Source organism: Pavona decussata, unplaced genomic scaffold (genome assembly GCF_977016875.1).
Source record: "Pavona decussata unplaced genomic scaffold, jaPavDecu1.1 SCAFFOLD_36, whole genome shotgun sequence".
NCBI classification, from domain to species: Eukaryota; Metazoa; Cnidaria; class Anthozoa; order Scleractinia; family Agariciidae; genus Pavona; species Pavona decussata.
The window spans coordinates 609,904-629,594 of record NW_028145458.1 but is presented as its reverse complement, the minus strand read 5'-3'; the positions used below and the strand labels follow the sequence as shown (position 1 = coordinate 629,594).

At 39.4% G+C, this 19,691-nt stretch overlaps 1 protein-coding gene across 7 annotated transcripts; it reads right to left on the bottom strand.

Moving 5' to 3' along the window:
- Positions 1–1,986: 1,986 nt before the first annotated feature.
- LOC146484219 (beta-1,3-galactosyltransferase 5-like) lies at positions 1,987–18,733 on the bottom strand. Of its 7 annotated transcripts, none has more exons than XM_085105006.1 (3): positions 18,435–18,733; positions 4,397–4,904; positions 1,987–3,659 (listed from the first exon to the last, which is right to left on the bottom strand). In XM_085105006.1, the coding sequence occupies exons 1-3, from the start codon at positions 18,463–18,465 to the stop codon at positions 2,924–2,926; spliced, it is 1,275 nt and encodes a 424-aa protein (XP_084961132.1). In that variant the 5' UTR covers positions 18,466–18,733; the 3' UTR covers positions 1,987–2,923. The 7 variants fall into 7 exon arrangements, with proteins under 7 accessions (XP_084961132.1, XP_084961136.1, XP_084961137.1 ...); XM_085105010.1 differs by lacking the exon at positions 18,435–18,733 and adding an exon at positions 17,407–17,500; XM_085105011.1 differs by lacking the exon at positions 18,435–18,733 and adding an exon at positions 16,588–17,397.
- Positions 18,734–19,691: the final 958 nt, after the last annotated feature.

Here is a 19,691-nt window from a genome sequence, read left to right as displayed (position 1 = left end):
TGAAATAACAGGGCCTAATGTATGATAAATAAAAGCAGGTTCCTTCCATCCAAACGGAAGGGGAAAAGATACAAGCCACCAGCCTGCCCATTCAAAACCGAAGAATCGTTGACTGGATTCGGCCAGAAGAAAGTGGTCGTACCCAGACTTATTGTCACATTTCGTCAGAAAAGGACCTCTATAGACACATAGGATTTCACTTCTGAGAGCCTATCCAGGGAGAAAGGACAGTCCCTCAACCAGAGGTTTAAGAAACGTGCATTCAAACACTACCAAAGCTTGGAAGGCTTTATCGTGAGCGGCAAAGCGGGGTGCGGCGGCTCCGTCTCACCCACCTTTCCCCACAACCTGACGGCTCTCATTCGGATTCTCTCCATTAACGAGGAGTAGATGAAAGAAACAAATCCTCTACAATTTTGCAGGTTCCGAAAGACCCCCGCAGGTGGAAAATCACAGTCGTAAGATGAACTTCCAAAATCTTCCTTAAAATGTGCAGTAAAATCCATGACATCTGCACCTTCTCTGAGCCACTTGAAGATAAGATCCCTACTCTGATAGTTAGGTTATTTCTAATTTTATACTCCTGATTGGTTTGACCGTGTTTAAATAAAGAACTATTTTATTTTGATGCAGCACAAACACTTTGTCCAAAAAATCAATACGTCTGTGAATACCGTGACCCGCTAGAAGCGACGACGCGTCTGGAACTAAAATTCTCAAGACGAGGAGGATTCAGTGAGCTTTCCATGATAGCCTTAACTTTAAACGATCCAAAGGAAACACTATTTCCTGGCCTGGACTCCCATCAAGCTTAACCCGCCGGGTTGATCTTTTGGCATGTTGGCACTGAGCCCTAAGCGGGTCGAAATCGGACTTGATCTCCCAAGCCGGAGGGATGTGATCACCCGAGGCTTTAAACCTTTTATTTCGGTTCTCAAAAAGAGACAAAATGAAAGAACGAAATACAAAGAAAACTCGACCCACACGGAGACTGCCTAAGGGCAGGGAATAGGACAACCTACAGATGAAACTAGTGGTGGAAGAAATAAGAAAAAAACCGGAGTGCAAGATAGGAGCCCCGGCCAGAAACAGCGCACCAAATGTCCGAAAACGGAAGGAACGCGAGACAAACAGCAACGCGAGATGCCCGTGCGGATTGTTGTTCCCGACCAAGAACAAGCACCCCATCGAAACGAAAACCCCAAATGACGAAAAAGTGGAGCTGGGGAAACTCTCAAATAAAACAAGCCTAGTACAAAATACATCTTTTACAGCAACAAAATTACGAGACACAAAACAACAAAAGCATGATTAGAGTTCGGCCTCATCCTTCGCACTTAACTGGGACAAAGGCAATAGCTACTTTAAGTAGAGATCCCAAATCTTGTAATATCACACTAAAATGGGACAAAAAAGGAAACTACAGAGTTATTCGGAAGTTTTGAACTTAGCACCCTGGCCTACGAAGCCAAAGAGAAACCCGTAAAGCCATCTGATAGTAAAAATGCACCCTGGCAAACAGTTTGAAATTAACTTGGTTCAAAAAACGCTGAGTATTGATTAACCACTGACCACTAGCCGCAGCCAATCAAAAACTTAACGTGTTCCCATCAAACATAAACCCTCTGATAAAGCCCAAAGCCAGACAGACTCAGAATGTTCTCAACGAACTCTCGTCAACATTTTTTATCCCTCCGACAACAAAAGGAATAAATTTTCCCACGTTGGTTAAGTTTTTGGAGGCAAATAACAAAGAAAATGTTAGTTTTTCTTCAAAATTCACCCCTAATTTCTAGTATATATTCACCGATATTCACCGAAATGGGAGTTGGTAGGATGAAAAAACAAAAAAACAAAAAACAAAACAACAACAACAACAACAACAACAAAAAAAACGACAACAACAGCAACAACCGTGGATGATGGTAGACGGAATATTTTAGGAATAGAGAGATGGGATTGATCTTGTTGTAACATAGAAAAATATTCCGGAAATGACCGTATCTCACTTTATTGTCGTTGACTGTAGAAAGATGACAGAAATAACAAAACTGAAACCATTGACAGGTGTGCGAAAACAAAAACTTTCGAAAAGTGTCTGAAAATGGACAAATTAACATGATGTAGTCACTGGATTAATGCATGCTTCTGTCAACTGATTAAGGGCTGTCGAGTCGAGAATGATGGAACAATTTACACAGAGCATGATGTACGGTATACCGCGGAAGGTAGCATGCAGGTGTTAATAACACCAGAGTAGACTTCGCCGAGTTAACTAATTCCCGACCCTACTGATTCCTGACCACTATGCGCGTAGCTTTACTCTCTTCTTTTGTCAACAACGCTTTCTTGCACAAAGATGCGCTTCATGAGGAAAACAGGAAAGCTTTAAGACTAGTCTGATAGGCCTTGAAATCAAGATAGTCACAACCCTTTCTCGAGCGCTCCTTTGAACAGGTGCATTTATGCTATTTCTGGCCTGAGTTGTTCTGAAAGCGGGTAACTTTATCCAGCGGATGAATCACTATCCAGCAAAAAAATGTACTCCAACTAATGTATTTTATTCTCTGGATAGCGATTTATCCGCTGGATAAAGTTATCTACTCTTTGAATAACCAGGGCCTGATCTATAAACTCCAAAGAGATGCATGTTGGCCTCTATCCGCGCTGTCTTTCGCTCGGCTAAAACTTGCCTTCTGTGACTTTCACGGTTTTTAGCCCACTAAGGGAATAGAAATCGTTAATGGTGAGACCGATGGAAAAACTCCAGTTCTCGTCGTATGATATGGAAGCTATGAACTATGATATGAGCCAGGAAGCGGTATACAAGAGAAAAGGGTTTCTGCTCAAGATGGCGGGTAGGTAGATAGATCGTGTTTGAGATATAATACGCATGACTATTTTATATACAACAGTGTACATTTCAACAGGACTGTCGAAAGTTCTTACTAAATGATTGATTGTCCACATACGAACAGATTGTTGGAATGAATGACATCAACAGTACATTATAGTGTGTCTGTATGTGAAGAATGTCTGTGATTCCATGTACCACAAGCGGTTCACGATAGTGGCAAATAGGTCTCTCGTTTAAAGAAGTCTTATAACTGTCGCAGAAGACGTACGGTAAGATTCTATTGTCGTGTACCGGATTTACGCCAACGTGTTGCATGTAAAGTCCGAAACAAGCGTCTTCAACTGGAATAGCAGAAACTTTCTTAGTGGCTGCTAAAAGTTCTGGTAGAAGGCTTGCACTAAAAATGTAACCCCCACCAGAAGCATACGGTGGGTAAATATGTTTATTGAAGTCCATAGCGGATACGAAATAACGATGGCTTTTGTCCCTCACCACTTCCATTCCCTTCTGTATATTACCCGTGTATAGTGGCTTGGATCCGTTGGTCACGTGGTATTCCTGTAGCCACTCAACAAGTGATAAGACATTTACGAAGCAATCTTCATCGGTTTTAAGAATGTATTTTGCTGGGCAGTGTCGAAGAGACCACTGGAGTCCAAGAAGCGTCTTAAGGGACAGATTACGAAAAGTGTCGAGGAAGTCGCCAATGACAACGTCTTTGTAGACTCGAGCCTCTTGTTTTAGAAGATTGTTGAGCCTGGAGCTGTTGCTTTGACCGACGAGAAACACTGTTTTCCATGATCTGAAACGAAAATCTAAGTGAGTAGCTTATTTGAAAACATTGTGAACACACAGATCTGATCAGCTGGGTGAGATCTGATTAGTTCGCTCAATCGCCGCTAACTATAAATACAGTGTCTCTGTTGAGGAACAATCGGTTGATACATGCCAACAGAAATCTAATAATGTTTTTAATAAAACAAATGTTAGCACGAGAAGCGAAGCCTCGAGGACGTATATGCTAGTTTTGAAAACATCAAATTCCCTAGGGAAACCATCTGGGCCTAGTTGTTCAAAGTCCGATTAAGCTAATCCTGGATTAACCTGAACTTTGATTCGAATTTAATTACTAACCAATGATGATTTTTCGAAAAGATTTTTGTCCTTCAGTTTTGACTTGGCCTTTTCATTGCCTTAAGCTTAAAATTTGCTATCTAAGACATTTTTAACGAGCGAAATGAAAACCTCGGTTAACTTTTAATTGGGGAATCGAAAAACCTGGCCCAGAACGATAGTCCCGAGACGGAAGTACTCTACACTGTTTTTGCTGGCCACCACTGAACCTGGCGGTCCGAATGAAGTGGCTGGCTAATCTACCCTTTTCGATGATAGTTTGATATAAAAAGACGTCGGAATAAACATGCACACAAAATATAAACACAGTGTAATCAATTGTTTTTGAGTCTTAGACACCGTTCACATTGGATCTGTATCAAAAACGAAAAAAACGGTAGAGCAATGAAAAATTAAATCAATTACCTGTCCGAATTGGTCCAACTTCCTTGGTTTATCGGGTTGTCTTCTCGACCCCATGATAGTCTAATGGATTCCCTGTCCATAAAGTTAACAGGACTTGAGTGAACCATGATCAACAGAAACGGTGACTGTGAGCATCGAGGCCAAAAAGAGTTATGAACAAATCTCTGCTGTGGCAGTCTTTCATCCTGTAAATTATTAACCTCGTAATGTTTAGCAACAGTCGCTGAAGAAGACACATATCTCTGTACGATGTCTTTCAAGTCTAAATTCAACAACTCCAAGTAGCTTAAACTTGGTCCAGCTGCGACCCTTGCTTCAGAATCACCTTGAATGCTGGCGATTTGTCTTCTGAGTACACTCGAGGAGGATGTGTAGAGTTCAAAGTTTCCTTTTATGTCAGCCAGGAACATCAGGTATAAAAGGTTTAGAAGTCCAGTCAAGGTAGTTAGCATTAAAAGATACCTGAAGGTAAATAACTTGTTGAGTTTGAATCCCATGTTAGTCAAACCTGCGTGAAAAGGAAGAAAATATTTGTTACCTTTGAAAAGTTACAGTATTCAAAATAAATTGGAAACTAACCATGCATTTAGAGCTCCTGCCATCTGTCTATGGAAAGTTTAGTAAATTTCCACATAATTATGGGTGCTTTGATGTAAAAGCTACTTAAGATTTTAGCTTAACTAAATACTACATTTGTAACAGATGAAAGTTTAGCTTCCCGCCAAAACTCACGACGCAGCTGCGGCCACCGCGCGACGTCTGACTTGCGAGTTTTTGCACTTGCTGTCGGAAACACGTCATCGAATAACGCTATAAAAGCAAAGGCACCAACAATTTATTTCGCTGGATATCTGTTATGATGGCCTTAATTGCCTCAGAAATTCGGATTTAGCCATAAAGAACATCTATAGTCAGTTTTCTTGGGCAAAGTGTCAGCTCAAACTTTCACAAACACTGGAAAACTAATTCTTTCGTTTTCGAGGGGCAAATATGTCGTTAAAATGCGAAAAAAAAACTAGCTAGCATTTTCGTAAAATCAACAACAGCTCTAGTAAATTCGGGAAATAAAAATTTCGTTTCCTAAAACTTTTAAATTTTCAGCTGAAACATCAGAACAGATTAATCTTTAGAAGCTAAGACACTCAAGAGTTTTTTAAAGACCCACAAACGATCTGGGAACACTGAATACAACATTTAAAGACATTTTGCTCGTCTGGTGCCCCTGGTTAAACTGCTAACGTTTAAGTCTTGATGGTAACTTTCTGCAGTAATCACGCTGGGAGAACCAGATTCTTTCGCGACCGTAAGATCTTGAAAGCCAGGTAGGAAAGCGGCAAATCTGTAATTACAGCTTGCATTTCAGGTTTCATTTCAAGTTTGTTTGGTCTTGCCGTGGTGTTTCAGCTTGATCACATCTCGTCAAACTACAGTTCCAAAACTCGCAAGGTGTGTTGCCGAAGCGCGTCAAAGTTGCACGATTCAGGGTAGAAGAAACCTTACGGGGCGAACGAACACTCTGGAATGACTAGTTTAGCAGTAACAGCTTTTAACAACGAAATGCTTATTACGTAGTTAAGTGGCCTCAAAACAACCAGGAATCTTCTAGACTCTCTTTGAGCTTGGTATTGTCTGTTAACAAGGCTTTGGACCCTTTCTGTCTCTGTCAAGGGCGAGCAGACTCTATTCTTAACGGGAAAGGAAGTTCATCCAAGGTTGAGCCATGTATTGTATAATTCCAGCTCCAGAGGTATCCCTTCAACATCCTGTTTGGACATGTTTGGATTTTATTGCTTTATGGAATCTTTACCGGTAATTGTATTTCTATTGTAAAAGTGTCAAATAAAAAATCAAGAGAGGAATTTAGAGGATGGGAACTGGCCAATCTCAATTTCTCATAAACTTTGAACTCAGCGGATTAATTCATCAATCTATGACGTGTGTCATCCGATTTACTAGCTTTTTGGAAAAAAAATGTGGCTTTTATTTGGGTAGCCGATCCTTGTCACTCAAGAAAAGGCAGATTGATTTAGATCATGACTTCAGTTAAAGATCAAAAGGCGAAAAATAGCGTGCGTGATCGAACTTACTTACAAACGTCAGTTAAAATCCCAAGAAGAAGACCCCTGCAAGATTTTTGAACTCTTCTAAAGAGACCCCCCGTTAATGAAATAAATTGTCATCAGCGTCATCGAACATTGACACAATGAACATGATGAGTAATCAGTTCAGCTAAGAAAACAATCTTTTAATTTTTTGCGTAATCATGAACTGAGGATTTTTTACTTCAAGACGATTAAGGCAGCATTTTGCAGAAAACAACATTCCTTGGAGGGAATGGAAATTTAGTTGCTTTGGTTTACCTTTCGATCGAGCGAATAAAATTTGAATCAGGAAAGAGCTCTTCATAACCAGTTTCCCACATGATTTTGAGATAGAAGTTGTACACTGGCCAAGGCCGCACACATTGGGTCGCAACTGTACTTACGTAAGTCCTTAGAAGACTCTCAGACGGCATGGAATTCCACCAGGAGATTATCGTCAGGGATAATCGTACACTATACTTATGGTAAACATTACACATTCTTGTTAAGTATTGCGGCTTACAATGAAGTATAGAAGTACAGTTTCTAATATATTTCACATTTCCTCTAGTCCGAAACATATTTTTGTTGAACATTTCGTCTTTTAATTCTTTTTTTAACATATACATTGTTATTGGCCCTCTATATTTTTCTGAGAATTTTCTTTTGATTTTTGTTCGTCGTAAGCTGTGGATAAGGACTAGCACATAGAATTTTATAGTACATCAAGTATGGATTGTTATACTATGATAAAATCATCAATAATTTAAATTGATGCATACACGATGACATCTTTTGTTTAAGTCTTTTCAAGAAAGTTCTTCCCCATCACTTTATGATCCTTGAAGACGATTGTACTGACATCTTGGCATAATTAAAAAAAAAAACCCTCTTAATCTTAATCGGTCAGGTCTATTCAATTATCATTCGTTCTGTAGTATCGGTAAACGCTGGAGGCAGAAACGTGCGCTATGGTAATACGCCATTTGTGTGTGGTCCAGAAACTCGACGACCTCTCGATTGATTGACCCGCATCACATACTACACGGCAGACAGCTGTCTACCAAGTAACCACTCAAAACAAACAGTGAAAAATACGGCACCATACGTAAATCGCCACATACAGCCGAAATTAATGACGATAAGCAAAGGAAAAGAAAACATTGGCCGGGAACATCAAGAACTGAGCATACAGATGGATTTTGTATGGGAACTCGTTGACATCAAGTAGTATGTTGGTATTACAAGCTATCGACCGGCTGAAGTGGTCGGTTGCCGAAATATCCCGCTTTACAATCTTCATGTTACTCTGTTAAAAGCTTGGCCTGATAGTAAAATCGATCGACACTGCTGGGAATGGCATCTTACAGTCAGAAAAGTGGTCAAATTGAGTAGCTTTTCTTTCTTGTTTATGTGTTTGTATTCCCAGTCCTTCCTCATAACGTCCTTAAAATTGATATCCGTCTTTGTCTTATTGTGGTGGGTATGACTTCCAAAAAACTTTTTTTTTTTTTTTACTGATTGTTAAAGTGCAACGAACTCAACCCGGGCCACCGAAAAAACCGACACTTTGAAATTTAAAGAAATGCTCTCGTTTTTGATTGGTTTACAAACTACTAAAGCCAGACTCCTTTGTTGTAAACGTGACTTGTGATTGGTTGGGTGGCCCCGGTTGAGTTCATTGCACTGTACTAAAGTGTTCCTTCCAGCAGAAACAGTGCGTTATCGCTTTTCAGCTAATAACAACAGTGACTGAAAATCAGTCTGCTCGTCAAACAATCCACAGTCGTATATCCACAGTTAATACACGACTAATCGTTCATTTACATAAAATGATAATTCTTTTAGGTTTTAAACCCCCCCAAATGATAAGCTTAAATTTTTATAAGGTTTGAAGTTCACCGTCGCAACGAATTGAAAAGGACCCGTCTCGAGAAGGGCCTTGTTACCAGTGTTGCTCTGTTAGAAAAGATGTAAAGATGAAGTGAAATTCATCTACCCTTGGGAAATGTTCATATTGGTCCGAATGTTTAAAACACTTTGGCCGAAAATCCAATCAAGAATGATAACAAGAAAGATGTTCTCCTCAAAGCTCAGCAGAATTATTTGAAACATTTTTGTCCGACCGGCTAAGCCGCTGTCAATACGTAGCTTTAGGTTGTCAACAGAACTATGGTGCGAAAAATGCAATCCTACAAAACTAACAAACTAAAAACCTGACCCCTACCATGTATGCTGGGTAGATGAAGAACTCCTGTTTCGTTTCTCTGCATTCAAGTAAATACTACCGTTTAGCTATGTAAATGCATATAAAACCTTTTAATCCCAAATATTATATCTTATCAGTAGAAGAATGCAAGGAAGAGGTGATGTCGGAAGCTGTCACAAAAAACACGCAAAACGGTGTATTTGACGGCGAGACTGACCTCTAACAAAGATGGCCTGTTACCAAGTGGTTCTAGAACGAATTCTTGTGGTTTTGTACACGGTTTGCAATTTGTTTAAAGGACCTAACTAAAAAAGACAACTTTACTTCAAAGATACTACTCAAAAAGGAAGTCGTAGAATGATCAAAATTTGACAATTCATTAGTTTGGCTACACATCAGATTTTGAAAAGTCTGCAAAAAAATCCATCTTGTAGTTTCAGTGCGAAAATCACCTGTTGACCCGTGATTGACAAACTTAGAATTAGAAATGTAAGAATGCTGGTTATTTCCAACATAATAATGATTGACACAAGGCTTAGCATTTTCTATTTAAATACCTGATGATATCACTAAATGTTATGGTAAAAATGCTGATGAAAAATGTTGTCTCTGGCCGGATCAAGAATTTCCTGTTTCCAACACGATAATACATCTAAGTAAAGAGGCTTAGCTGTTCTTCATCTCTAGCAACATGCCTACAACTGTGTAGTATTCACGGTTCACTACTATACTGTAGATCTAGATAGGTCCATATTACCTAAAATCACTAGTAACTCAGTCATCATTCTTTTTATTCCCATATTTCAGTATTTTTTCCTGAGGCGTCTTAAGTTTCATCCATTGTACTAATCGTGGCGACTGCTGACTGTGGTTGTCGCCTCTGTTAGGGGCGTGATACCACCTTTCGGCATAAAAAAATCCGTTGAGGCGTCAGGTTTCTGTAATACTTCCGTTGCTACATTTTAAACCCACGGGAACTCTGGAAAAATGATTTATAGAGAAACCCGACGCCAAAGGAAGTGTTTCTTGCACTTTTCAACAGTGCACGCAGCGAAGTTTACTATTCCATTTGTAAATACACGTCATTTGCACTTGCTCAAACTGATGACGTAGCCTGCTTCAAATTTGAATCGACTCGATTAACACGCGCATGACACAGTCAGGGTATTATGGTAGTAGAATGAACACGTCTTTTTCAAGGCATAGTGCCCACCTTTCTGTGAGCATCTTATTATTACAGATTATATTCTTACACCAGGATAAATTAAATTTACATAAAGTAAGGCCTCGGCGGGTGACAATGACGTAGTATAAAGTTATGTCTGCACGGAATGATGGTGTAATGATGACGTATATGTAGCAGTTGGCTGGTGCCCACAGTGAAGACTGAAAGAAACCTTGCGCACTTCCGATCGCAGCGGGGACAGCTGTAATGTAAATTAAACTATTGTAGGGTATTTAAAGGCGCATTGTCACTGAGATTTTGCTGTATGTTGGACAAAACTGTTCAAGTTATATAATTAAAAAAGAACCTCTTCTCTAACTTTAAATTGCTCTCAGAGCACGGGAGGAAAATGTGAAATGATTTCCCCGAGGAAGAACTAACTATAATCGGTTTTTTTTTTCCAGAATAAACACTGTAAACAGGAAGAATTCAATTTTTTCATCTTCCAACCATTTCCATCCTAGCTATCTGCAGCCAAAGATGATTGATACTAGTTTCTGTGCACTAGCAGACTGACATTATTTTAATGTTCCCAACAATATAAATAAGTTGAAACTGCCCCTTTAAGCCCCAATGAAGAGTCTGCACATTCAACGGTACTTAGACCAGTTTCTGAACTGTTGGGTCAATTATCCCTTCTTTCAAATTGTAACTGTTTGAAGTAGAGAACCATAGGACGCGTTTTACTTCTTACAGTGTTGGAAATGAGGTCCAAGTCGGTATCGTTCCTTCTATCCCTTCGCTCAAACCCTCTGGCATGAACAATAAGCTTAGTGCTACTAAAGAGGGAGGAGTGGGTGAATAGGGGTTTGTAAATCCGCCAATTCACGGCCTTAAACGTTTTGGCCAAATTTATCGAATCGATCCGTGAAAGCCCTCGGCGCCTGTTACGGTGTAGCGCAATGTTTGAGCAGGTAATTGACGTCAACGAATATATTCCAGTTCCAGTGGAAAAAAATCAAAATGAGAAACAAGTGCATGAATCCACGAATGTGTTCCCCCTGGAGTGGGAAGGCAAGCAGCGTTGGGACATTTAGATATTTTGGAAGCCAGAAAGCTGATCAAAATTCCATCCCACACTTTCATTATCACTGCCGTTGGGTTATCAGACTACATGTACTGACCGATAGAAATGCAGTAGAATCAGTGTCATGTCTAAGTGTAAATAGCACGACATTCAGTAGTTTTCTCGACTGATATCACGTTATAAATGTCATTGATCGATAAGCTAAAACATGATTGGCGATTATTAGGTCAGTTGCTGGTGATTATCGGAGACTGAGGTAGACTCTAACATGTCAAGTAACAAATAACATAGAACGAGGACCAAGGAAGAGAAGGAAAGATTTCGGTTTAAAACTTTAGAAGTGTCATTGGCCGAAACGTTTGATATATTTCTAGACCTTACTATTCTTGCTACGTCTTCTAACGAAAATCATCTATCACTGTATGTTCAACGAGACACTCTCAGAAAACAATTCTTCATTTGAGAAGATTGCGTGTTTTGGAAACTTAAGTCAACCAAGCAGCTTCCAGCAGATAACTGAGGTGTTCTATACATTTAAATCCAAGATGGTAGGTTTTTCAAATCCCCCGCTACAATCGGGTTAGCGTTCAAGTGCATCATTCCAAATACTTTACTTGAAGGAAAATCATAACCATTTCAAGGACGTCTGCGGAACGACCGAACTTAATCTTGCTCAGTATTTCAGTTAAAATAAACTGAGTTTCATGCAAGGCTTTCTCATGCAATCATTACAACATGGAATCAACCGTTACGAACTCGTCAAGAAATCATAGTGCGAAAAGACCAAAAAAAGAGAAAAATTTCGGAAATCAGAAGGGGAGAAAACTTCACTACAGAATTCGGTTTGCTGTAAGTGCATCTTGCTGGAACGTCTCAGTATCGAGACAAGTAGGTTTAACAAAGCTGATGCTTCAATATGAACTATCTACTTAAGGGTCTACTGATCGACAAACTAAGAGAGGAAATTCTCTACGGTATAAAGATCGGCATCAGTCATATTTACAGACCAATAATTGCTATGCATCTGCATGGTTTTATATCTCTAAGAATACAGATAAAAGCCGGATAATTCGTCAAGACCAACTTTTGCGTCTTGAGTGACAAACTACGGTTTCTGAACACGTCATGAGATGCTTTATTCGTATGGTATGTTATGCGCTGATCTAGTATACAGTATAACAATTTTCACAGTCATGAATAAGTTTTAATGATAATTTCCCCAAGTCTTACAGAAATGTGCTTTATCAGCTCCACCAATCTCTTTGTCTCATGTAGGACAGTCGTTTACTCTCAAATCCGGTGCTTGAACCGTTAATTAACGACAATCGGTAAAAGCTCCTTAAAAAAAACTAAGCCAAAGAATAAGGAAGGATGAAATCCACGAGCCGAATAAAATAAGCAAAATCGAAAATGCGATTTCAAAATTTTCACAATCCGTAATCCACTGCATTTGCTGGATCCGTGAATCCGTGGAAATTATTCATTGAATCCGCATATCAGAACGAGTTGTTTTTTTGGCGAAATCCACCGATCCGTGAACGTACCTATTCGCCGCCCGTTCCTAATATCCGCTTCAGTACCGAACATTAGATCCATGATAAAGCTTGGAAAACCGAAACATTTATGCTTTAGAAAAGCTAAATCACTAATTTTTCTAAAACACTGTTAGTCTTGTTTAATTTCTCTAATCGAGATAACTGGCGATCTTATTCATTATACAAAGGCTTCTGAGCAACAATAATCAGCCTTCTGATGCATTTCCATGTCAATGCGGTTTTGTGTCAGAGGCCGAGAAAAGGTTTCGAGATCTGTTCTAGCGTTATTCACTCATCACTTCCGTGACCCAAAAGAGCAACAGCTGTGATTTTCAGGAGAGGGATATATAAAGAATATTGCAACTCCAAATTTATTTTATTTCTTACACTTCGAATGAGTGCTAAACGTGGCTGTGCCAAAGTGGGTCGCTAAACATGGCGGACGCATCCCGAAGTTTCCCCGAACAGGTCCACATATTAAAGTATTACTAACCTCATTTTAAAAGATACGATCGACTCAATACAAAGTCGTAACCCCGGGCCGGAACCAGTGTAACACGCAATCTGATTCTATCCATCTAGTCGGCCGGATAGCTGTTCTTTGCCTCACATGGTCTCGATTTTATTGATCGATAAAAAACAACTGATCTTGTCTTATCAACATTCATGGTCCAATACTCCAATTCAGTTAGCGAATTCCTCTAGCGAAAGAGACTAAAACCACAACAATCGTCATGGTTTTTCCAGAAAGAAACCACCTTTTTCTGAATCAGCGTTAATTGTAGGCTGTCGTATTATTTACTGCATCTCAAATATCAAAACGTTAACCTAACGTACCTTACACGCCCGTTTGGTGAGTAGATAAAGCACTGTTTTGCCAAGGAATCGCAGCCAATTTTCCACCAGTTAGTGGTACCGGTTTGTTTACGATTTCACTCGCATTTCAGTTGCTCTCTTTCCAAAATTAATCGGTGAGCGCAGTTAATCATATCGGTGACTTTGCTCAAAAAGCGCCGAAATGGGTCGAAATATGTAATTATGCCGTAGGCTAAGTGGCGTCACACAGAAAAGTTGGCAAAATACCATGCAGAGCAGAATAGCAAGGAAGACTAAAGAAACACAAAACAAAACAGCGAAGGAGACTCAGGGTGTGAATTTACATCAGTGCGATTTGAACAATTTAAATTTCATTATCCCTGCAGTGGAGGGGATGGAAGGGATTGCGCGTGATTCTTCACCAGCGAAAAACACAATCTTGGTTATTTTCCAAGAACAGAAGTCAACAGTGCATGTGAAATGTTTTCAAACAAAATTAGCATACCAGCTGGAACAGAGTTCAAAACATTACACTTATGAATGGGTTGTGTACTTAAAATACTAATTCTCATCTAGTCACATTTTAGCTCCCTGTAGCTTAGCTGTAAACAAATGATATTAAAAATTTGGCAAGCAATTAAAATCAGTGGACCATTTTGAAAACACCTGACCCAACTAGATGAGCAAAGATTTTCCAAAAGATACGTTCAAACTATACCGTTTTTGGTCAGATACAATCATTTCTTTAAAAAATAAAATAAAATAGAAATAAATGACTTTATTTAAGTGTCGAAGTATTTAGCACTGTAGCGCTACTTGGGGACACTATAATCAATTAACTGAACATAGCATTTGCTAAAAATCCCAAGTGGTGGGAGGTAAACTAGTTGGCTATTTACAAAGCGTCGCCTTGGATTTGAAAACGGGGCTACTGTGAAACAAATCCAAGTGGTCAGTGCGGTGGGATGTGAACCCGGGGCTTCCAGATCACAACTCCGGCCACGCCACCTCCTCAAGTTCCTTAAGAGTTTTATCATGAGCACTGACCGCCCAAACACAATGGGTCGGTTATTAAAAGACAGTTTCGATGGTGTTTAACAAAACCACGTTCTAAGCCATTCTCAATTTTGCAAACCGTCATATCTAAACATTGTCTGCTGCTGACGGTAACAAGAAGGCTTGCATCCCAGACGAGAAAACTATTTATCTACTTAAAATAAACCACTTATCAACAAATTTGGAGGCCCACTGATTGTCTTAAGCAGCGGCCTAGGTTACACTCTGTTTAAATAACTGGCCCAATACGAGCCCATGGAAACTTGCCTTTCAGCTATTTCAATGCGTTGATTAACGAAGTGAGAGAACTGCTTAAAATCAGTGTCCATTTGGAAAGTACAAAAAGTGGGGGGAAGTGAAACAAGGATTATACCCCAAAAAGATTTATAGTGCTGTGTTCAAAACGTCAATTGAGTGAACTAGTTGGTTTGATATGTGCGTGTAACTACAAAGGTCTTCAGTGGTGGAAGATGGAGTTCAAAGAACTGAAGTCCCAACGTTTGTGGAATGACTGTCTAGTTTTCCCACCATAACTATAAACTTTCTCAGCTCATTGTCTACGTATAATTTTAAAGGTAATGTACCTTAAACCTTAAATCAAGGCGCCCTATGTTAAGTGATTTTCATCCATAGCTTATTTAAGTTCAAAGGCGGTGACGGGAATTCGTCTGCTCTGATAATTTGAAAATTCGTAGTCTTATAAGCCTACAAACCAGCTGCACTAAATTTACTGCTTTGGCTATTAAGAATTAAGCCCCTGCTCTCCGAAATATTTCCTAATATCATACTTCTTACCTATCGGAAAGGCGTTATAGTCAGAAAAGCGTTACGACTGCGCTGTACGAAGTGTGCGAAAAATTAGGATATTTATTTCGCCCGTACAAAAATTCTCCTATACGTCTGAGAACTAACGTAAGAAATGTTTCTGTGGAACATGTCTCGATCAAATTCCTGAACTGATAATGTGGTACCTAACAGCCAAGTTTTGAAAAAAGAGAAAAAAATTATACTGATCATACCCTGAATAGCCATGACTAGTCACAATTCAAAATGACCCACTCACAGATCATAGCCAGTGGTGAATCCGTTGTTACGAGTTGTCAAAGCCAAGAGCAGATCAGTTTACCAAATTAAACGGAGGATAGCAGCAAGGTGGAAAAAACTCAATAAAAACAATGATGAATGGGAAAAACTCTTGCCATATTTGTTAGGCAAAAAATAAGAGAAAAAGTCAAAGTTATGTTCAAACACATATCCCTCTTGTTTTGGTTTTATTACAGTGATTGTAATTGTAGTGTAATTCACGGTTATCTGCTTATCATTAGTGTGAATCGTGTTAACTGTTGGTTACTTTAATGTTAGGTAAATTTTTATTGTTAGCATGTTAACTGTTAGTCTTGTATTCGTCTTTGTATTGTATATGTAAGTGCAATATTGGGCAATAAAAAACTTCAAATTGTATATGTATATGTAAGTGCAATATTGGACAATAAAAAACTTTAAATTAAAACAAGAAAAAAAAAAAGGTCATAGCCAGTAAATCACTGATAGACTGATAAATTAAGGCCAATTAAGGAAATGCCGATTGCCCAAAATCTGCTTCAGTACTAGTACACTCAGAAAGGCCTGGCAGGTTTATTTGATAGCGGACTCTCACTGGGAAATTGAGATAACTTTGGCTACTTACCGTTAATACTGAATGCACTGTGCAGTAACTGCAGAATATTCCGCGCTACTCATAGTAAAGATATACCCCTGAAAAGGTTGGGTCCACGGCCGTACGAAGTCAGTAAAGACCACCTTTCAGTCCTCCTTGAAATTTTTAATATACGTCGAAGTGGATACGCAGATACGCGAATGCACAGTGAGAAAGAAGCCCCTTACTGGTGGTTCGGCGCGGATACGCGGTCACTGAGACCAGCCCTCCCCCGAGAAAAAAGTCAGAAATTGAAGTTTCGCAGATACAAGTGGAATTTATTCGCTTGCCCACGTCACTTTACGAACGAGAAATATGTACTTCTTCATGGAAACTGCGCGCGAACGGTTATTTACGCACGGGCTGTGGTAAAGTGTCAGAAATCAAACGAGTGAACGCAGCGTACGAGCGAGATTTATGATACAAATCAACGACTGTGTTACTACAATACAAAGCACCTTACACGTCAGTAATATTATTTGTCATACACCTAATCATATTTCCCTTTCGCATCCTTGCAAAGTTTAACGTTGCTTCAACACATACCTCAGTGATAACCTCGCACAAGAGAGGATGAAGGTGTGTTGCCTCGCAGTCCGAAACCAGTCACTGTGGTGTTGTTTAACAGAACTATGTAAATTGACTGATCGACATTGATTGAACCGATGAGACTCCAAGCAAGTTTATATTGTCGTAAAGCACTTCGATGTCCTCGTCAATTTATGGCGCAGCAACTTTATCCTATTTCCTATCACCTGCTATTTCCATTTTCGCGTCAGCTTGAACTGCGGTGTATCGGTCATGACGGTGCGCAGTGGTTAATAATTTTTTTTAAATCAGCTTGTAAAATCTTACCAAGAGTGAGGGCTCACAATCTTCGCCATCATGTTACGTCTAACAGAGCGAATTAACACTGCGACTGAGATACTTATCCAAGTTCTTCCGGGGCTGTATTGGACATTTTCACCACACTCGCAAATACCGTTGTGATGAAGAAGGTGAAATGCACATATTTCTTTCACTTTTGCTGGCGCAACACGCTTTTAAAACGAAAGATGCAAATTATATTGACTTCGTATCCGCCTATCAACTTTGTACAACTCTCACTGAACATCCACGTATCCAGCCTTCTTAGGGGTATAGCTTCGTAGTGGCCGGTTATCATGTAACTAAGCCTTAAATTACACAGAACTCGGTCCTCTCGAATTTGCGTTTTCCGTCTCCATGCTTGATTTAGAGATGTAAATGATCATAATACTATTATAACTTAGTAAGAGAATTTAAAAGAAAATAAGACAAAACCGAAGCTAAGAGAGATAAATAAGTAGGAAGTAATTAAAAATAGATGATTACAGCAACACTAACCGGCAAAGCTTTTCCCGTAAGATTAGAAGTGTAAGTCCAACGTTTAACTGATTTGGTGGTAAGACGTTTCTTTTGTTATCAATGGTGCGTGTTTCTATTAAAAAAAAAAAGAAAAAGAAAAGAAACACGTGTCCACAAAACAGACACTTAAGCACGTGGTTTACTAAGCCTCACAGGTGTGTTTAGTGTCTGCGGTGAGCTGGGCAATTTGTGTTTTCAAGGTTAGGCATGCTGTTTTTCACATCACCTTTGCTATGCTTCACGGATCACCTTTGTCACGACGAAAGCGCGCAAGATTAAGGCTTTGTTTGCCTGCACGTTTGAAGGTTTTGTGTCGTTGGAGTGATGTGATTGTTCTCGTAACAAAGAGCAGTATGTCAGTGAGCATATCAATACAGAGTTCGCACCCTCACAAGGCTATTTAAGCATGCAGTGTTGAAGTAATAAACAAACTGTGGGAAATCGTAAGCTTTTCAATTTGAACCAACGATGAAGTAATTACATTAAACTGGTCACTCACAAGTGGCGCGCAATGTTGTAAATGATAACGTTATTACAATAAAAATATATTCTTTAGGAGCAGTTCTTTTCAGTAGTTTACAACAGTTTACCAAGAGGCAATTGTAGGAAGTAAAAGCCGTCTTATTGTATATGAATGTGTGTATAAAAGTCCAAAACCGATCGCGAACATTTCAAAACAGAAATCCAACAGTGTGCTGAAGTGCGACATGCATGATCCATATTGGTTAGCACATGGTGCTTATATTAGACCTGCAGACGCGATTTTTGGCCGCTGTCGCAAAGCGCTCGCTAATAATGTTGAGGAACATACAAACTATAAAAATACAGAAATAAACGACCCAAAGCTTGCTCGGTTGCCGTTGCAAAATCAATGAACAAATCCGCTTCAAAGCTCGTCTTGAACCTTGGCTTGTTCCCGAAGTTACAGTATCATGGTTTCAAAAAATTAATGAGTCGTAAAGAAATTTGAATACATGATAGTGATAAGCTAAACGTTGAAAACTTACCCGAACTAATGCTGACGCCGAAACACTTCATGGTGATCGAGTATATTCTACATCTTTCTTTCTCACGCTGGCTTATCTGTTCCCAAGAGGTGAGGTCGAGTGGAACAGAACGGGCTTGCACCTTGTAACGTCAGTCAACAATTATCGCTACAAATTGCGCTATCGATGCTAATTAACAGTTGTGAAACTCAAAATGTTGCGGTATTAGTATTTAGACGAGGGTAGCTGCAATGCGCACCGGGTTTTATGAGCTTGTTGAGCTTACAATTAATTTCAGTTGAAAGATCGTATTGCACACACTTAGGAATTCGAAGTGGGCAAAATTTAGTACCGTCTAATCGGACCTGCCAAAACACGCCGTTTATTTTGAAAATAAGCAAACAGACTATAGGCTTTTAGGAAATTCCTTGAGGCAAAGTGGAACAAAGAAAAGCTGCGTACTTGAGGAAAAGAAAGACCGCAAATTACCATAACAAAAAATACGACACTCTCTGTGACCGCAATTCGACGGCGCGAAGGCGGCAAATGCAGATAAAGGAGCTAACAAGCTCTTATATCGCAAGACAGCATCTTAAGACATCTCTTAAGCGGTTATTCACATATTAGCTCCTCGTTTGGAATTTTTATCTCAAAATAGAAAACGTCAAGCTTTAAAGTTAAACATCAATATCGCATTGAACGATGTGTTCTCCGTGAATGGGCTATCCAGTGCAAAGTCGGAACAGAATTGATCGAAGCACTTGAAAACGGGTCAACGTATTGTCAGTACGGAATGTTAAAAATTTTACCCAGATCTCAAATAATCCACCCACTCTCTTTAGGCATTGAAATCTTGCGCATCTTTGTTTGTCTATGCGGTAATTTTTCAAGCTGTTTGTAATCTTTGTAATTCCTTATCTCTTTTAGGCAATTATTCGAGAAAAAGTCTGGTAAACGTTGCCGTTTTAACTCCTGGTTTAGCGATAAAATAGACGCTCTTTATGTTCTTTTCCCAGTCTTTAAGAACAATACTTTAGTAACTATCCTCAGTGGCTTTAAGTGGCGTTTAACTGGCTAACAGCCGACACGAAACTATCAAGAGCAAAGTTTTTTTTGCAAGAGACATTCCGTGGCGATTACATCATTGCATTGTTGGTAGGTTGATCTCATTTGGACGTCACGTGCCTTGAGCAGCGGGAGGTTTTTTGCGTCCAAAAACTACTTTATGGTTTGTTTTATTTAAAAATATTTTAATTCAACACAAAGCAGGTAATTTAA

Coding starts and splice junctions, on each gene's coding strand:
- LOC146484219 (XM_085105005.1), bottom strand. CDS start 8,750: ATGCAGAGAAACGAAACAGGAGTTCTTCATCTACCCAGCATACATG. Junction 4,905..8,704: donor TCATCTACCCAGCATACATG/GTAGGGGTCAGG, acceptor CTTTTCACGCAG/GTTTGACTAACATGGGATTC. Junction 3,660..4,396: donor AGTTGGACCAATTCGGACAG/GTAATTGATTTA, acceptor TTTTCGTTTCAG/ATCATGGAAAACAGTGTTTC.